Source organism: Squalius cephalus, assembly GCF_949319135.1.
Source record: "Squalius cephalus genome assembly, chromosome: 18".
Lineage (NCBI taxonomy): Eukaryota > Metazoa > Chordata > Actinopteri > Cypriniformes > Leuciscidae > Squalius > Squalius cephalus.
The window spans coordinates 23,428,197-23,446,507 of NC_137139.1; the positions used below are offsets into that span (position 1 = coordinate 23,428,197).

Consider the following 18,311-nt stretch of genomic DNA (forward strand, 5'->3'; position numbering starts at 1 on the left):
ACAGGCACATGAGGGAGTCACCCACCCTCTGGCAGTTTATAAACTCTGCGCCCTCATTTCATCTTACCATCATTATGATCTGCCAATGTTTAATCACTCATTAAACCAAGATCAACTGTGATGTTTCCCTTCTCCCTCTTAACTAATCCTCAGACCTCTGAACTTTTTTATATCCACAATCTATGTCTCACAAACTCTCACTCACTGCTCATCCTCTGCTCCAACCCATCCCTCCTAATCCCAAAGTTTATTCTGATGCAGAGACAAATGAGCTTTTAATACCTAATAACCCTGAACACAGCTCCATAAACACATCAGCTAGGCCTTCCTAATAAAGCTGCAAATCAAGTGGTCATGGTCAGTCACGCCACTCTAGTAAAATTAGGCTCTGAATAAGGTGGTCCATGTTCAAGACCTTTACACAGACTTCCTCAAGATGTTTCAACAAGGATTGCACCATCTTATATTTCATAAACTAGCTATTTTAAATCTTGTGCTGGGACTGAGGAATGTTGTCTTTGTCTCTTTCTGTTATTGTACAGTTTTGCCCTGTGACAGACCCTAGACCTTCAGTGATGGGAATGTTCGATTGGTTGCTTGCTGAAGAGTGAGGTCAGACCACACACAGATTGAATATTTGCGGTGTCTTCATGTCTTAGTTTTGATTCATAGGGTGAATTAGTGTATCCTCACTTTCTAGTCATCTCTTTTAAGAATTCTGAAGCAGAATACACTGCGTAGCTTTATATTCTTCAAATGAATGTCTTTACGTTCCAAAGGTTCTGTGTGAGTGAGCATAGAAGACCAGATGTGAATGTTTTACAATCACTATATTGTACAAAGCCACTTATTCTCAAGCTCTTACCTGTTTTATTGGGCTCAGTGTCTAAGACAGCCGGCAAGGGTCCCGTAGGTGAGGGGGACGAGACGGGACCGGGAGGAGGTTTGTCACTGTCTTGTGGGCGGCTCTTTGAGGTCTCGATGCCTTTGACTCTCCTAGCATGACGGTTCCCCTTGTAGTGGGCTTCTGCCTGACTCTGAAATGAACACACAGGTAATGCTGCTTAAACATTCTATGAGCACACCTTTCAAAATCCACAAGGAGCTGCACACAAACAAACAGGTAGAGTAAAAAAAGTTTTTAATGCTTACAGGCCATATTTGACATCTGGTACTGGATGTCCCATCCAGGAGTCATAAAATGGACTTATACCTATGCTAGTCCCAGGACACTGATGCCACATTACACCCATTTTCTGTGAGTGTGAAATGGGCTGCTTTTACATGTCTTAAAAAATATTTATGTAAACTTTAAGTGAATTTAACTTTTTTTTAATACAAATGATATTATTATCAACATTATTATAATAATTAATAATAATAATAATATTTTGGTTACACTTTATTTTAATGTGTCCCTGTTACAGTGTAATTGTACAAAAAGACAAAAAATATGTATTCTGGATATACACTCATTTAATAATAAGAAGAATTAAAATAATAAGAATAAGAAAAGTTAATTATTTGAATACAATTTTATTATTATTTAAATTATTTTATGCATATTATTAACACTACTAATTATATTTAATTTATTATTATTAATAATGAAATAAATTACACAAAATAATGTATACCATTAGACAAAGAATATGAGGTCTTTTTCCATGATTTCATTATGAAGTCAAGTCAAGTCACCTTCATTTATAGAGCGCTTTTAACAATATAGATTGTTTCAAAACAGCCTTACAGTGATAATAGTAAATTAAAGTAACAGAGATTATTTTGGCTTTACAGCAGCTCTAGAACAAAGTTATTGTCAAGTTAGTTTTGATTAACTTAGGGGCCGCTAACACGACACCGTTCTAACGGAAAAGTTCTCTCTGCGCAATCTTTAAAAACGCGAACCTGTGAGAACGCTGACGGCAACACTGTGTTTGTATAAGTAGAGAGAATGAGACCATTGTTAAGTGAAAGGACATATTTAGCCGTCTCAGCGGTCAGTGCAGAAACAGTGCAAAACCAAAGGAAACACAAAACGGTTGACTACTGTGAAAGCTCTAATCTGCATAAACAATTCCACTTCTCTGATGTGGCACAATCTAGTCCACTCATCGATCATGCTGACTTGACCTCTAGCAGGAACACACGAGGAGATATTTCCAGAGATGCTCACACTGGAGCTGTCGCCTGCGGTCTGCATCCTCATAACAGGGGAGCACAATGCATATCTGTCCTGCCTCCCAGCAGCACGCTTCAAACAGATCTCAACTAGCAGCCGCTTCCCAAAACAGCCATGGCCTCAGAATGTGTCCCATAAGGACAAACATGATGATGATTATTAAATGGCTGGATTAGCTGTTGTGTGAAACTGAGAATGAGTTGACAACCGTTGCTGCAGACACTGGGAGCAGGACCAAGAGACTCATACCAGAGTGTCATCCAGGGCTCAGACGCTCACAACATTAAAAGAGGCGTGGAACCCCAGCAGAGACTCATGGGAACAAAGAGATTAAGACAGCTCGGATAGGCCTTTAAGACCGTTAGGGTACACTTGAGGGAATGGCATTAGGTTGGCCCTTCTTGTCTGTTATGGCAGGTTGTGGGCTGTAATTGGTGATGACAGAACCTTATATAGCTGGTGGTCTGTAATCGAAGCCTTCAGGGGTTTGAAGAAGCTGCCTGTCTAAAGCACACAGGAAACTGAGGAGGATGTGGGAAAGAAGTACTAAAAGAGCAGCGATCCCTGGGATTAAGGAGGAAAGAGGAGAAGATAGCCATGTGGTTCTGGCGGAAACCAACAGAGAACTCAATGAATATGGGGCTAAAGCACAGGTGCTCCATATGTTTTAGACAGAGGTCACACAGACAAAAAAAAAAGTATGTATAACTGATCAGACTTGAAACAGAGGGTAGAAAAAAATGCAGAAGAAAGAATATGCATCCAAAAACAAATGAGAAACACAGTTCATGCCATTGCCACGTGCAAGCAACAGACTCAAACTGTCTAGGGCGGTAATCACAACCATGAGTTACAGAGAATACAGTCAGTACCGGAGAGTCCAAGTATTTTTTTAAAACAGTCTGTGACTAGGAATGGTAATAGTAAAGAATTTAACGGTTCTAGTTCCAATTCCTCTTAGCAATTCTTTTAGTAAGGACTAAATATTGAATAAAAATGCTGTCATTTTTTAAAATCCTTGAATAATAATTATCTTTATGATTGTTTTTAAAAACTTAATTCTTTAATAATGCATTTACACAGATCGTCTTTTAGAGGTGTCATAAATGAAATCAAATAATTGGCTTTGACTATATATATACTGACAAAACTCATAATGTGCATCTTTACACATTGTTGGATGAATGAACAACCAATCAGAAACTACATTTCTCACAGATAATTGTAAGCTGTATTCGTTTGATACAATAAAAAGAAACTGCTTATTAGAATCATTCATTCAAGAATCAGTCTACACTGTATACACTGTATGTTTTCGATTCACTAAAAAGAACCTATTCATTAAAGTCATTTGTTTGAGAGTCAGACTACACTGGTCGCAATGCATAATTTTGATTCACTAAAAAGAACAGGTTGGTAAGATTCGTGAATTGGACTAGACTGCTTATGTTGTCCTTTTCATGGCGTAGATTCAGCAGCGCCATTGCGCCGACACCGAATAGTAGTACAGTTCAATTTTTGTATGGTGGTCTTCCCGCATTGCCGAAAGAATGCATTAATGAGAATGCAACTGAGCATCATTCAGTTCTGGTATAAAAAACTGATAAAATGACACTATCATCCTTTAGAAACATACTTATTTTTAACAACCAGTTTGTAGCTAAGCTGTTTTGGCCAGAACACTCAACCCACACACAGAATTCATTAATTGAAATTCTCAGTTAAGTCTTTGATAATGAAGTGACTTACAAGAGAGGGCATGCATTATGTGTGAAAAATACCTCAGCCATTAGATATGAATACAAATCAAGTACCAAGCCAAATCCAAAATGTGCCAATGAGAATGAAGTGCTGGTATGAATGCAGCGCTATCAATAGAATAAGGAAACGAGGAAAGTTCTCGCCCAGATGGCACAGGGTTTTACATAAGAGAGATGAGTTGGTTTTGAGAGCACAAGATTAATTCTTCTAAGCACAACGATGGAAAAACAGGAAGCATGAGCATGAAGAACTTTTCCAAGGACAAATTAGGACACAGAGACCAGATTGTCCCAGTCTCATTGAACCACGTGTGAACAGTATGTAACGCAACATACACCAACATAAATATAATTCCCACAACAAAATGGGAAAGGGCTGCATGAGGAGGATTGACAGCTGTGGCTATTCCCGAGTCACGATGCTCATCACACACATGGAAGGAAGGTTAATTTGCCCTAGTGACGGAAAACCAGCCAGTGAATGATGGAAATTGTGCAACATCGGTGGGCCACTGCAGCTCTGGCAGGGGGAGGGACACGCATTCAACCCTGTCCTGCAGCAACAGTGACACAATATGGTGACATCACTTCTGCAGCGCTGCAAGGTTATACCTCCATCTTGCGCTAGAGTGAAAGGGACAGAGGGACACTGGCAGCACAGCATAACACAAGTCGGAGCTCCTAGTTTGATGAATGCATCAGATAACACTTGCTGGCGGCCAATTGTCTGCTTTTTCCACCACAAATGTCCTCAGTTATCGGCACAGGGGGGTGTGGAATCTATGAATCCATAATGGAGCGTGAAATGATGATGGGAAGGAGGCGAGGGATTAGATATTTTCAAGGAAAAAATGCATTGCTTTATTCGGCATAGTAGAGGAAGAAAACGTAGACTCGTTGCTCTGTGTAACCATTTAATGAAACATGGCATTGTATAATTTAATCTCCTAACGTAGCTGAATCATTTCCAGTGCAACAATGTATGAAAGAAGTAGCATGATTTCTAATAAAACATGCAAACTTGCAATTGTTTGATGTCTTTTCTTTTGATCTCTCCGTTTTTCGCTCACAACTGATTTGACGCCGTGAACACTCGATGCCTGACAACTTTAAAAATAAATAAGAGTTTAAATTGTTAGGACAATGATAAAAGAATGTGCGAGTTTGTATGAAGGTTTATGAGTGCATGTGGCACTGTCCACAGATACAGCACACTTTTTAAAAAAATTCAATACCCAAATTATGTTTTGTTTTTTTGTGTTATAATTAGGGCTGTCAAACGATTAATCGCGATTAATCGCATCCAAAATAAAAGTTTGTTTTTACATAATATATGTGTGTGTATGGTGTATAATTATTTTCTATATATAAATACACACACATGCATGTATATATTTAAGAAAAATTTGTTATTTATATATAAAATATTTATATATAATATAAATATATATACAGTATATACATGCAAATATTTCTTAAATATATACTTGCATGTGTGTGTATTTATATATAGAAAATAATTATACACCGTACACACACACATATTTTGTAAAAACAAACTTTTATTTTGGATGTGATTAATCGCGATTAATCGTTTGACAGCCCTAGTTATAATCTAACGTAAAATTAGCCTAGCATGAAAAGTAGGTAGTTTTAAACACACATCCCCTTAAAAATTATTCTAATTGAATAAATGTAAAAATAATAAAATCATTTGAAATGTAAGAATAAATGAATTAATAAATGAATGAATAAATAAAATATGTCATACTTTTCACTTAATGCGTTAAACTGATATGAGTCATATTATTTGTATTTATTAAGCATCAGCCCTTACCATGTTATTTAAAAATATGATCAAAATATAAATAAAAATTTTTGCACAATGTATAACAAAATTATATCATAATAATAATAATAATAATAAGAAAAAAAGCAGGCCCCATATTGTACCCTTTTTATGGAAAGTGCCATGTGGTTGTGTGTGTGTACCTATTTAGCTATATTTTGGGGACAAATTTAAGAAGTGACCAAAAACCTGACAAAATCTCCAAAAACCTCCCTTTAGGGACGTCCTCATTTGTAAATCTGGTATAAACTATTTTTTTAAATGTAAAAATGCAGTTTTTTAATGCGATGGGTAGGTTTAGGGGTAGGGTTAGTGTAAGGGGATATTACGTCTATGGAAAGTCCCCATGAAACACGAAAACATGTGTGAGTGTGTAGTTAAATGCAAAGCAGGGGTGTTGAAATTATATGCCTATCTTTTACAAACCAGGACAGCTGCAGGTGTCAGAGATGTCTAATCTGTAGTCAAGTGCTTAAGGTTTATTGAACAGCATGCATTATTATTTACAAGCACACTTGTATGTGTCAAGCTCGTTTGACTTGAGGGTCATGAACCAGATTGTAAACTAAAGGCATCTTTGGGTGGCACTTTGGGATATGGAATTTATAGCTGAACTAACAACCATCTAGGGTATTTACTATGAACCAAAACAAAGCAACATTAGATGATGGAAATAACTGCAGTATACAACTTCAATCTAATCTTCACCTCCATGAAATATCACCTCCAATGATCCTACTACAACTCTTAAGTCAACTCAGTTGTTTCACAGAATTGCTGAGTTGTCTCAAAATCTCTCCCCATAAATCATTAAAAGCGAGCTGGGCTAACAGCTATTTTCGCAGGTCTTCACATGCAGGCTTGGCCTCTCCGTCTTCTCTCTGTTTTTCATTGTCTGTGGATGCAGTTTAAAGAAGGCCATACATCTGCTCGACTGGAGGCCCAAGATTACAGGCTCACACCAAGAAAGCCACTTTCTGCCCATGATTACAGTTCTCGTCCGTAAAAATAGCGCAGGCTAGTGGGACACTCCCAGGTCCTGCTCTGTTACTAATCTCACACATGTCACAATGTCTGCCACAGCTGCAACTGAATTCAGCCCAGAATATATCAGGCTTGAGTTTCCCCTCAAACAAGCGTAGCATAAACAACTAACATAATTTCTTTCATTGATGCGCGAGGAATATTGGAACTGCAAAATGTGCGATAGGAATCTTGCAATAAAAGTCTAAAATGGAAAATTTTAACGTTGTTTTTGTAGGAAGGTTTCTGTAGCATTTCCTGGTGGAAATAATATCTTATAATTGAGATATTACTGTATGTTGAGAGAGATTTTCTTTAAACTCTTTTTAATCGTAGAAGGAAAAAAAAAGGCTTCATCCTGTAAGTATTCGCTCTGACATGCTATGCGGATACAGTACTTCAAAGAGGATTTGCCATTGGCTATTTCCGGACTAGAAAGCAGAGTGTGCAAAGTATCTCAGCAACATAAACATAACACTCATATTACATAGAAAGCTCAATCTAAGAAATCTATATACGATTTCATGTCTTCAATTCAATAAGCCAGTTGAGTAAGCCACCAAAGAGAACATGCATGTCAAACAGTCCAATATCAGATGCCTCACCTCAGAGTTGAAACGGATCTGGCAGACATTACAGGAAATGATTGGCCGTTTGGTCTTCACCAGTGGGACTCCAAAGGTGTGGTTGATCACTGCCTTCTGAACAGGATCCATCTGAACACAGAACAGGAGAAAGAGAAAGGGGGAAAGGGAAAAGAGAAAGGACTTGTGAAACTAAACTCTGATCCGGCTCCGGTTAGACAGACAAGGTCATTAATCATGTTGATGGAAAGGTCTAGGTGGCAGTAGAACATGGCTAAAGGGTGAACATATGGTGCAAAGAGTCAGGACACCTGTGAGATCAAGTCAGGGTGAGCAGCTCATCTCTTGCACAAATGTTGTTCGTCAAGTTTCAAAATATCAATGACTTAGATAATAAAAGAAGACAACCTAATAACTCACTTTCCATTAAAGAAGCCACATTACACTAGATCATTTCTAAACCAGCATAGAGACTGCATACCAAAAGATTCCTGAATAGAATCTACTGGATAAATAACTAACAATAAGCAATACATTTGTTCCAGTTTGGTACTTGACTGTTTATAATTAGTTCATGTTAGATCTGGTCAATTAAATAATATTAACAGATAATATTAACAAAAATTGTTACTAAAATGTTACAAAGATATTTAATAAAATATATATATATATATATATATATACAGACCCTTTCCAAAAAAATTCAATATCATGGAAAAGTTTATTTATTTCCATAATTCCATTCAAAACGTTAAACTTCCATAGATTATAGATTCAGGGCCCACAACTTAAACGATTTCAAGTATTTAGTTGTTTTTTAGTACATAATTTGGGCTTCCAGCTCATAAAACCCACGAAAACAGGATTTCCAAAAATTTGAATATTACATGAAATCACACAGTAATTACACAGTGATACCATGGTCATTGAACCAGGTTTTGGTTCTTTTGGCAGTGTGGGCAGGTGCAAATCCTGCTGGAAAATGAAGGAAGCATGAAGTGCTCTGAAAATGTCCTGGTAGACGGCTGCGTTGACTCTGGATTTAATAAAGCACAGTGGACCAAAGTCCTCTTTTCTGATGAGAGCAAATTTTGCATCTCATTTGGAAACCAAGGTCCCAGAGTCTGGAGGAAGAATGCAGAGGCACACAATCCAAGATGCTTGAAGTCCAGTGTGAAGTTTCCACAGTCTGTGTTGGTTTGGGGAGCCATGTCATCGTCTGGTGTTGGTCCACTGTGCTGTCCACTCAACGCAGCCGTCTACCAGGACATTTCCAGAGCACTTCATGCTTCCTTCAGCAGACAAGCTTTATGGAGATGCTGACTTCATTTTCCAGCAGGATTTGCACCTGCCCACACTGCCAAAAGAACCAAAACCTGGTTCAATGACCATGGTATCACTGTGTAATTACTGTGTGATTTCATAATATTCTAATTTTTTGAAATCCTGTTTTCGTGGGTTTTATGAGCTGGAAGCCCAAATTATGTACAAATAAACAACTAAATACTTGAAATCGTTTAAGTTGTGGGCCCTGAATCTATAATCTATGGAAGTTTAACGTTTTGAATGGAATTATGGAAATAAATAAACTTTTCCATGATATTATCATTTTTTTGGAAAGGGTCTATATATATATATATATATATATATATATATATATATATATATATATATATATATATATATATATATATATAGTCAAACCAAAAATTATTCAGATACCAGATATAATATTGATGGGTTTTTTTTTTTTTACTAGTGGGTGCAGGACACTATAGTTCATTTATGTAAGTGAGGATAGCAAAAAAATGTAAACTGTGACATATTATACTCAAAAAGTCTTCATAAAGTGGACTACCAGTAAAATTATGGGTTAGGGTTATTATTCAGACAAAAATTATTCAGACACTTTGACCTGACCATGTTTTGCTTAAGTGTTTTTTCTTTAATTACTAATGCAACCTTTTTACACCAGAGACTGAACAAAATTAAGCATTGCTTGGTAACTGGTTGACCTAAAAATTGAAATTGGTATTATCTAATTGTGTACTTAAATTTAACAGCTGACAGATATTCAGCCTAATTCATTTGTGAGAAGGATGGCCAAAACCAGTGAAATATCAACTGATTTGATAACCCTGAGTTCTTATCATATTTTATTACCATTTTCTAAACTATAGCGAATAAACTGTGCTAATGTGAGAAATGTTAAAGGTGTCTGAATAAATTTTGGTTTGACTGTATAATAGCCACACACATATTATATTTACAGTATGTAGATAATATACTGTACCATGTACATACAGTACATCACAGACACATATTAAATTGTTTCTGTTTCAGTGTCCATAATGTGAGTTGTCAGACTTTTAATATAAATTTAACCCACTATCCTAAGTACCGCATCTCATAGCGCCAATGGTTAAGCCTCTGTTTATGAGCAGCTTAATGCACAAAGCCTGATGGTCGCAGTCCAAAAATCTTTTGGCCTTTGTGGTCTGCATTCAGTGCTCTATTGTCCTATGATTCCCAGCATGATTGTTCACTTGATATAGATTCATTTCATTTGAGTATTTCGACATGCCATTTTATACAATATGATGCAGCTAATCTGCGTGCATAAATTTACCAAGTCATTCTTTCTGGAAAACAGTCAAACGTGTCAAATTTTTTGGACTAATAAAGAATGCCTGTGATACATGATTTCCAATACAGCCAGTTGCAGAAAGAAAATGTTTAACCTTTCAAAAACATCTATAATGGTTGTGCTTTTTATTCCAAATTCTAAAAACAATAGACTAAGCCAGGCCCGTTTGGAACATCTCCTCTTGGCTGGGAAACGCGAGAGAACCTGAAATGAATATTCTCTTAGTCAAACAAAAACATTTTGAAACTCTGCAAACGAAACGTATCCAGGCAACCCCCTACTAGAAGCAAACACAGAGCCGAGACGTGCTTCAGGATGACAGCGTCCACCGACTGTAGGTTAGCGTTCTTGAACCGGATTTCCTCCGATTTTTGCCTCTTATCTCTTTTGGCACAGGCCCGAAAACTTGTTTGTTTTCTGCGTCACCGTAACCGTCGAGGACCCTGATGCCATTGTGCATGTGTAACGTCCACATTACATCAGTCAGACAGGCAGTGGATTAGCCACAATGATGTTGTTCTATGGCTTTGCCTTCATGAATCTCCAGAGGATTAAGTGAAGCTGGCAGTTAGCAGGGTAATCAGAACACCTCCAGCTAGAACACATCAATAGATACAACTGTCAGTACTAACAGCCTCAGCGAGGAAACGGATGGAGGAGGGGCTCCGGCAGGATTCACAGGAAAAATCAAAGCTCAGAAAAAGATTACTTTTAAAGGCTCATGTCTTTTTTAAAAGTCTACTGGCTGCATTTTAACTCAGAACGCCCTTCTAATCAAGATTTAATAGCATACAGAAGTTAAAATGCGTTTCTAGACCAAAATCATGGGTGTTGGTCCATCATGCTTCGCATTATGAAGTAAAAATAGCACTGCATTGAAGTGGTCTTCTGCTGGTGTTGATTTATTCCTTTTACTCTCTCATTTGAGAGACATCTTGGCACATAACTATCCCAACCAATTTCCTTAAACTTCAACAATGTCATGATACGGCTTTATGATGATGCTACAAGAATCAAACTAATGAAAGCACCAAACCACAGCTGAAAGATGCCTTAAAGGGACAGTTCACCTAAAAGTTCATCATTTTACTTTACGTCATGACTTTCTGTCTGCGCGGAACACAAAATAATTTATTTTGAAGAACTGTTTTTGTCCATAGAATGAAACTCAATGGGGTCCAAAACAACACTAAACTTAAACTCCATTGACTTTCATTGTATATGGGGAAAAAAACATATATCTTTAAAACTCTCTATGTTACATAAAACATATTTTATTTTCCACAGAAGAAATAAAGTCATACAGGATGACATGATGTAAAGTAAATTAGTCATTTTTTGAGTGAAATATTCCTTTAAGGCATGTGTTTTGTTCATGTTTTATGGAAGGCTCTATAACATGCTGTATTTTTATGATGTTGGCAGACGCTGCATCTATACTAATTATCAAAGTGAGCAATTAACAGTGCATGTTACATTTATCCAATTGGCAAGCACTGTGTCTGTCATATGACCTCCTGATGCTCCCTCTGGAAAACCGCATCCCACACACTGATAACTGCTCAAAAATAGCCAGATCCTTCTTACTGTAAAAACACAGACCCTTTAAAGGGATAGTTCATGCAAAAATTAAAATTCTGTCATCTTTTACTCACTCTTTTACTGACTTTATTCTGTGGAACATGATGTAAAATAAAAAAAAAATTCATACAATGAAAGTCAAAAGGGTCCAATGTTTTGAACCTCACTGACTTTCACTGTATGGGCAAAAACGTGAAAACATTCTTCAAAATATCCTTTGTGTTCTGCAAAACAAATAAAGTTCATACAGAACAACATGACGGTGAGTAAATGATTTTGGGTAAACTATCCCTTTAAAGGAAACATGTAAAATAGATTTAAAACATAAATAAATGTGTTAAAAAAAATGAATTCACAAGAGTCTCCCCTTCCACTTACAACAAGATCCCATGTCAGTTAATACAAACACAGCACGCCGGACACCACAAGCCCAAACTGCACTGCGTTCAAACACAGAAGAAGGTGCGATGGCAGATAAAAAACGAATGCCGTTCAGCGTCCAGCGCTTGAGACCCAGAGAAAAGTCCCCAGCTCTCTGCCTGAGCTAGCTGGAGGGCACTCACCTTCATATCCCCGGCAGCGCCTGGATCTCGCAGCTGCATTGGATCCTCCATGAGGGAGCGCGTGTTTGTGTGTGGGAGGGTGTGTGCGAGAGTGTCACTCATCCTGAAGGGATCCTGGCTGTCCCACACCACACCACCTGATTCTCCCACACTCTCGCGTTCGCACGCTTCTGTGCCCCCTTCTAGGGATGACAGCGAGCAATTCTTGCGCTTACAGGTCCAGGATATGATTAATTGATGTCTCTCTTCCTAGTTTTGTCTCTTCTTTTCCACCGTCGCTCGTCACTCTTGCCGTTAGGGATCAGTTTCTCGTTCTCCGCTGTTTAATCTCATCCACCTTCCTTCCATTCCTCCCTCCATCCTTCCTGACACTTCACAGCAAGCCAAGACTGCGTTCCTGGTTGGATGCTCTCTCTTCATTTTCCTCTGCTTCTCACTGGCTTTTTCTGTCCTTTCCTTCCCTTTTTTTCTCCACTAATAAATTCTGTCGTCCCTTTCCTGTGCTCTTTCAAAGATCTCCTTCCTCTTTCTGTCCTACATGCTCACTCGCTGACTGCTTATTTTGCTCAGATGCACTAAGAATGTCATCCACTCCCTCGGTTTTTTTTCTTTCTCACTCCCCAAATCACCCCTTCACTCCCTCATTCTATCAAAAACACTTATGCACAAGCTGCAGAATTCAGCCCTCCTCCATCTCCCCCCATTATGACAGTCCTCTCGCTCTTGCCACATACCTCTAAAACTCACGTGGACCAATACATCTGTGACCCGGGCTCAATTAATAAAACTTCCAAAAATATTTGAACTCATAATGCCTTGATTGATATCTTCCAGCTCTTAAGTTTGAAAATTACAGTTTTTTTCGAGGGGGTCATCAGAGGTAGAGTGAATGCAGCCAAAAGATTTCAACTCCAAAAGTCCACGTGGAGTTGCATTACTCAGCGAGGAAAATTGGCAAGCTGTGCGCAGAAACGTCGTCTTCTGCGAGTGAGCTTTACTCGAAGGTGGCTGCAGGTGAAATGCAACAAGTTGGTGCACAAGCCGCACGATTTAACGCCTACGAAATTCCTGATCCTGCGGAATAAGCGTGTCTGGGGAGCTTTTCTGCACCTTCACGCCACAACCAGCTGCTTCGTATAACTGATTCAGGTGCCTCAGTGCCTGCAGGCAAATTGACTCTGAGGCCAAATCACATTAAAGACAAATTACAGCTGGACCGTAGAGGAATGGAAGATTGAGGTCCGTCCCAGTTCTATCTACAGCTGATCAAAAGCATCTGATATTGGTGAAATGTACATAGCAAAATAATTATTTGGCCAAACAAACACATTTAAAAATAAATAATACTTTGACCTGATTACAGCTTCATTAGCTTTGATCATGGTTGTTGCATTCCAACATGAATGCAATTCCAGATGGAACAACTTGAGCACAGCCAACAAATCTTATGTTTATAAGCAGTGTTGGGGAAGCTACTTTGAAACTGTTGCTTGCCAAACAAAGCTAATCATAATTTAGAGAAAGTAGTTAGTGCAAATAAATAGTAGCTAATTACGTTAAAGTTACACAGTTTGTTTTTATAAATAATAAAAACAAAACTATTTAAGAATGTCATTTATAATTTAATCAGAGACGTTTTTGAACAATGAACAAATATTCTCAGTGTGTGACAGTAAACTTGAATACATTTATATTAAAAGTACAGTAAAGCCACCATAATTAACATAACTGAGTAAAAAACATGGTACAGGGACTTGAAACTGTGAATCCTTTTAATGAATCTGACCTAACCGATTCACTAGATAGAATGAATCACACTTTCCAGTTCCAAGTTGAAAGAACATATGAAAGAGAGAACTGCTTAGGATAGAGGACTGTTTGGAAACAATTCACTAGAATGAATCAGAATGTTAAACACTTTATATGAAAGAGAGGACCGCTTAGGTATATATATATATATATATATATATACGCATTTCCCGAACATTATATAAATAACTCAATAAAAGCCTATGTATTACAACTTGTGTAAGGGGTCTTTTGTATTTGTCAGTATTGCATTAGGCATTAGCCTAAACACTGCAGTGTCCTAGAGAGAGGTCAGCCTGTCCTTCCAGCCACTCCAACATTGCCCCCTACTGGGCATCAGGAGAATTTCGCCGTCGGACACCCGGTCACTCTCACATTGAGCTTTTAACTGTTGTGATTAATAGCCTGCTGCAATGCTAAAACTGCCTCAATCTAAAGATTACAGCTCAGTGTCTGAATATATAATAAATGGCCAAATAACAAGAGACAGTAGTTAAGCTCTTAGATGCTGACTCTTTCACAAGCTCATGCATATTTAAAAACATTTAAACATCCCTTGGCTTTTACTGAAAAGAAAATAACGTGGCAGAATTGGAAAGCAACAACATGTGATGTGGATTTATTGAGCTGGCATGGGTAGAGTGTTCTTTCCTTCTCAGTGTCACGATACTGTGCCAAGAGGCACGCCATCTTTCACACTGGCAACAAGTGCAGGCAAATATATGGAATTTAAGAGAGAGAATACATATGACCGACACCTCGAGGATGGGTGGATCCCACAACCTTTCCTGTTCAATTCGCTGACCAGCATCCTCATTTACATAACAGAATGCAATCTGGGAAATGTGCGGAACAGACTCTGAGTAAAAGTGCTGAGAGAGTGAAATGAGCTGCTGCATGCTAATCAAAATGATTAGCTATAAGTCACTGTGACACGAGAGAACTCATACAGCATTACACTGTCTAACGGAAGGCAGTCAGGAAAATTCAAATGCACAAACAAGCCAGCTATCATAAATAGACTGAGTGGTTTCATATTTAAGGTTATCTTTATGTAATCAGATGCAAATGCATTAATGCATTGTAACATTAATACACCAGATAAGCCTAACCTTAACCCATGTAGTTACCTTATATTACCCTGTACTTTCTTAGGGAAGTACACGGTACACGTACTGTAAAATAAAGTGCAACCGAAATCTTTAATACCTTTATGTGCTTTGAAAATTAAAATCATCATCTTCACTGTTTCCCGTTTGTTTTCCACAGATGAAAATAATAATCATAACACTGGTTTGGAATGACATGAAAATGAGCATGCAAAGCAGTATCACTTTTTTATTTATATCTGAAAATTAAAGTCCATTTTATTTGTTATATACTCTACTGTTCAGAAGTTCTGGGATTGGCAATGTTTTTGAAAGAAGTCTCTTCTGCTTACCAAAGCTACATTTATTTGATAAAAAAAAAAAAAAAAAAAAAAAAAAAATCAGTAAAAAAAAAAATATTGTGAAATATTATAATTTCAAATAACCATTTTCTGTTTTAATTTATTTTAAAATGTTATTTATTTCTGTAATGGCACACTTTACTCCAGTCTTCAGTGTCACATGATCCTTTAGAAATCATTTTAATATCCCTATTTGCTGCTCAAGAAACATTTATTATTATTATCAATGTTAGTGAAACATTTGTACTGCTTAAAATGTTTGTGGAAACCGTGATATACAAGATACTTTATCTATTTTTCAAAAGCAAAGTGCTTTGTTACTTAACTGAATAAAAAAAAAAAAAAAAAGTACATATACAGTATACACACATGATTATGGCCTGGAATATGGCCATAATGTGTCTTCCCACATGGTTGTTTAAGAAATGAAAAGCTACACACTCCATCAATTAGGGTTAGAAGTTGCCAAACATATAACATGCTAGAAACATAATAATCACTGCAATAATGATCCATATAGACTCTAAAATAGTATTTGCCTATTTAAATCCAAACAGCAACTTTTAATTTTTTTTGGGCCGGACAGTAATGCAATAATGCAACATTTTCAGAGGCATAATCTCACCGCGTTGAAGTTGTGGAAAAGCCCAACGCTGTGTGGAGGATTCGTCTCCATTTGAAACTGTAGGAAGGGCTTCATATCCAGATGAGGCTGGATGACGGTGGGGGTCCGCAGAAATGTAGGGACACCCCCAGTTCGGTTGATGCTTCCTGCAGAGACAAGAAGAATGAAGTTAAAGAAGCCAAACGCACAAATTCTTACTTTAAACTTTCCAAATGAGCTTAAAATCCTGTCATCAGGTTAAATTTGTAACACCAAGCCTGAATAAAGCTCCTTTTGCTCAAAATATGACTTTCTTGCCATACAGAGGTGAAGCACGGTGGCTCAGAGGTGGCTGTGCTGACACATTTTTTTGTCAGCACAAAACTCATCAGAGAGATGTCAACCTTTGGTTATGAAACAGCCCCCTCTTTTCTCTTTCTCTCTCTCTCTCTCTTCTCTCTCTCCCAATCCACATCACAGAGTCTCTGTTCCCTGTCAGCCTGTCTCCTCTTATCCTTTACAGCCCGCGCAACCTCTTGCATGAGACCGTGCGAGGACCCTCTCGTCAGAATTAAGCTTTAGTTACTTTAAGCTGCTTAATTTCTGCTGCTGGATTTTCCTCGCCTCAAGTTCCCTGCAGTCTTAAATCTGTTCCCTTCTATCTCTCTCCCTCTCGCTGCCTGTCTCCTTCTTAATCTAGTATGATTTTTTTTTTTTTTTGCCCTTCTCCGCTTCTATTTCAAGATTGCTCGTCAAGCCTCTACTCTCTCCTGACTTCTCCGGCTCTTCCGAGCGCCGTCGAGATGGTTTCCTCACGTAGAAAACGTCATTAGGCTGTGCTGCTGTGGGCATGCATGTCAGGATGAGCGGGGAGTCAGAACGAAGGAGAAATGGAGAGAGCACTGGAGAGATATGCTGCCTCAGCCTGGCCACAGCTGTTCCTCCTGCTCTCCTGCTGGAGCCTCAGGCCTGGACGAGCCTTGGCATCGTTAACTCAAATTAGCCATGCAAGACTCCTCACTGGCTGCACAGCACACAGGGAGATAAAGAGCGGGGGAGAGAAAGAGAAGAGCAAGGATAAGGAGGCAGACTGGTTGCAAGATTGCTGGTGAGAGAGAGAGAAAGTGCCAGTGGTCGCTTGTGGGCAATGCTGGTCCCTGATGCAGTGCTCAACAAAAGTCACATGACTCACTCTCTAAATACTCCCTTTTGCTGCAAACGGTTCTCTTCAAAAGTGCCGCAGTGTGCCTTAAAGGGATAGTTCACCTAAAAATGAAAATTCTGTGGTTTACTCATCCTCTGATGTTGTTGTTTGTTCCATGGGACACAAAAAGAAGATATTTTCTTTAAGTATATGGTTGCCAGGACGTACAAGCACAATAAAAGCACCATAAAATTTCAAAAAGTTATCCATACGACTCATGCACTGTATTCCAAGTCTTCTGACGCCATGCAGACTGAAATTTAAGTCATTATTTATTAAAATCCTTCACCTTTATCGAACAATCACACTTTTGTTTTAAATTTATGACCAATATATACACCACACACTGAAAAAAAATGATTTGTTGAATTTAATAAAAAAAATTTATGGTAAGTGGTTGCACACAATTGATTTTAGTTACATTTAAACAAATGCATTAAGTTGAACTTAATCAATTTGAGTTCAACTTAATGCATTTGTTTAAATGTAGCTAAAATCAATTGTGTGCAACCACTTACCATAAAAATTTTTATTAAATTCAACAAATCATTTTCAGCTTAAAAGTTTAGGATAAGTTTTTTTTTTTTAAATAAAATTATAAAATATATTAATTCAGCAGTGACAGTAAAGACATTTATAATGTCACAAAAGATTTAAAATAAATACTGTTCTTTTGAAATTTCAGTAATTATTTTATTATATATTTATTAAATAATCCTGAAAAAAATATTAAGCAACACAACTGTTTTCAACATTGATGATAATAATAAGAAATGTTTCTTCAGCATCAAATCAGCATATTAGAATTATTTCTGAAAGATCATGTGAAACGGAAGACTGGAAATTCAGCTTTACAATCACATGAATAAATTACATTTTTAAAATATATTAAAATAGAAAAAATATATATTTTTAATAATATTTCACAGTATTTGTTTTTACTGTATTTTTGATCAAATAAATAAATAAATTAGGGCTGTCAAACGATTAATCGCGATTAATCACATCCAAAATAAAAGTTTGTTTTTACAAAATATATGTGTGTGTACGGTGTA

General features: G+C 37.5%; 1 protein-coding gene across 3 annotated transcripts in view; it reads right to left on the reverse strand.

The window, feature by feature from the left end:
* znf385a (zinc finger protein 385A) overlaps window positions 1-18,311 on the reverse strand; it is an 83,153-nt gene that overhangs the window by 13,517 nt on the left and 51,325 nt on the right. For 2 of the 3 annotated variants that reach the window (XM_079849699.1, XM_079849700.1), the window contains exons 2-4: window positions 16,074-16,219; window positions 7,420-7,530; window positions 866-1,037 (exon numbers count right to left, since the gene is read on the reverse strand). In XM_079849699.1, coding sequence (XP_079705825.1) covers window positions 866-1,037; window positions 7,420-7,530; window positions 16,074-16,219 — 429 coding nt within the window. Of the gene's footprint in view, window positions 1-865; window positions 1,038-7,419; window positions 7,531-12,189; window positions 13,313-16,073; window positions 16,220-18,311 lie in introns of those variants that run through there. The other variant, XM_079849701.1, reaches the window with a different exon arrangement.